This window comes from Culex pipiens, chromosome 2 (assembly GCF_016801865.2).
Source record: "Culex pipiens pallens isolate TS chromosome 2, TS_CPP_V2, whole genome shotgun sequence".
NCBI classification, from domain to species: domain Eukaryota; kingdom Metazoa; phylum Arthropoda; class Insecta; order Diptera; family Culicidae; genus Culex; species Culex pipiens.
The window spans coordinates 131,682,916-131,685,144 of NC_068938.1; the positions used below are offsets into that span (position 1 = coordinate 131,682,916).

The window sequence follows — 2,229 nt, forward strand, 5'->3', positions numbered from 1 at the left end:
AGATGCTGTTCCCCAATATCCCTCGTCTAACATTCTAAAACTTTGCTTGTGCCCCATCCAAATCCACCGATTTTCTACCAGTTTTCTTTTGATCTAATTTATTTCCAATAAGTCTGAAGATATCGTAGCTCCACGCCATAATGTCACATGGCCCCCATCTAACGCAGCGCGCCAAAATCGTTCAAGTCTCAATCCCCAGAAAAAAAACAACCCTAAAATCGCTTTTCAGTTCTTTAAATACCAAACTAACCTCTTTCTTGAAGCTGTGTCGACTCCATCCGGTTTCAATTTGTCTGGTAACCACTTTTCACAAACAATAAATCATCACAATCACTAAAATTGCCGATCTTTACTCCCGCACCTCCGCACTTTCGACTTTTCGAGCTGAATTTTGTATGTTTGTTGCATGCTCTTCGCGCCGACGCAACACCGACGATTTGTTGCAGCACGTGCGGGAGCGCGTTGGGAGTGCAACATCGTAAAGTTGATTAGTGTCACGGAGTATACTGCAGTTCGTGTCGAATTGAATCGTGAATCGAATTTTTATGAGTTGTCGTGATTTTTAGACATTGTAACATTTTTCTCAATTTGTTGATTTCAATTTTGTTTGCTGAACGATTAGTTTAAAATTTAAAGGTTCTATGAATAATTTAAGTTTGACTTTGTTTAGTAGAAAGACTTTTTACATGAAAATGTTGCAACTTAAACATATTAATTTCAGTTTTGCGTCATTACCGTTATTAGTTTAACATTCGCTAAACAAAGGAATGTTTTTTTCAAAGTTTGTCTTCTTCTAGTTGTTAATTTGTAAGCTTCGCCCGGATCATCACCCTGTCCGCCATGTGTCGTCACCTGAACTGCAACCCGACACCGCGGGGTGGCGTTCTTATAATTAAGGTGGTCCCCACTTGATCACGTTCGAAGACCTTAACTCTGTGTGGTGATGTTCCTCGACTTTTTTTTCTGCTGCACTTTTGTTTCTCTTTTGTGGATATAGAAGTTGCTGGTGCTGCTGCTTAGGTTGCGCTTAAATTGCACCTTAACCGGCGACGAGCCTTGACTTGGTCGGTCGCGGGAGCGTTAGTGCATGCCTGTTTTTTTTTTGCACTGCAGGTTTGTTGAGTTTGCCAAGTTTGCTGAGTTATTCTCATTCGTCGACCATTAACTGAACTTCCTTTGCTGTATATGCAATCTGCGGTGATTGTCTCCTTCTGGGCTGCTGCCGCATGCATCGTGATCATTAGGTTAGACAAAAAAGTGGCTTTTGCCTACTCACACAAGACTAAGTGACTCACCCTTAGAGGTTAGTTTTGTTTTAGAAGTTTTCGATATTCATTTATCTATGTAACGAAAGACCTCTTAATAATTTGAGCAAAATTTGATCCACAATATATTTTTGATTTTGATAATTCCTGAAAATTATAAACATTGCAAGATGCTCATCAAATTATGTTTCAACATATTTTTGTGTTTTACAACCAAAATATGTTTTTTCGACGTTTTATGGCTTGTTGATTTTTTACGCTCAAAAACAGCAATTTGCACAGGGACCCGAATTCCAAAACTCAAAATTTCACGGAATGGAAAAAAATATTGAAATAACCACGTGGATCTTCATCAACATCACGAATATTTTCTAAATTTCTTTGAATTATAAATTTTTGAATATCTTGAACATTTTACGGGATTCTGAAAAATCGTGAATATTCTGAAAAGATTTGCTTTTTAAGATAAAAAATAATAGCATGTAGCAAAATTTATCAATCATGAATAAACAATTATTTTGTAATTCAACCTTCAAATTAAATGATAGTGGAATTTGTGCAAAACACTGAATAAACAAAGAGTCAAAATTCAAAGAAATTAAAATTATGTTTGATTAAACAATAAGCCCATCGTACCCTTTGATGATTCCGAAAATATTTTGTTATTTTTTTTGGTATTCATGGTGTTCATTTCTAAGTAAATATCAGGAAGAAAATGTTCCTTTTTAATTAAAAACTAATATAATTCACAAATAACTGCTTTGATTTTGGAAAAGTGGTAAAATTCACGGGATTTCACTATAATTTCCAAATTTCACGAATGTCACGCTGTCCGCGAAAACGTGAAAATTCACTAACCCTACTCATCTTTATTAAAAAAATACAGACATTCAACATAAAATAGCTCAAACTGCTATGCGTTTTGTTTAAAATAAAGCTTTGAATAAAGTTATTTCACATTCTT

General features: G+C 35.4%; 1 protein-coding gene across 1 annotated transcript in view; it reads right to left on the reverse strand.

Annotated features, from left to right (window-relative positions):
* Positions 1 to 359, reverse strand: part of LOC120415322 (uncharacterized) — a 101,423-nt gene extending 101,064 nt beyond the window's left edge. Inside the window, exon 1 of the mRNA XM_052708153.1 lies at positions 251 to 359. Coding sequence (XP_052564113.1) covers positions 251 to 278 — 28 coding nt within the window. The 5' untranslated portion in view covers positions 279 to 359. The remainder of the gene's footprint in view (positions 1 to 250) is intronic.
* Between the last annotated feature and the right edge of the window lie 1,870 nt (positions 360 to 2,229).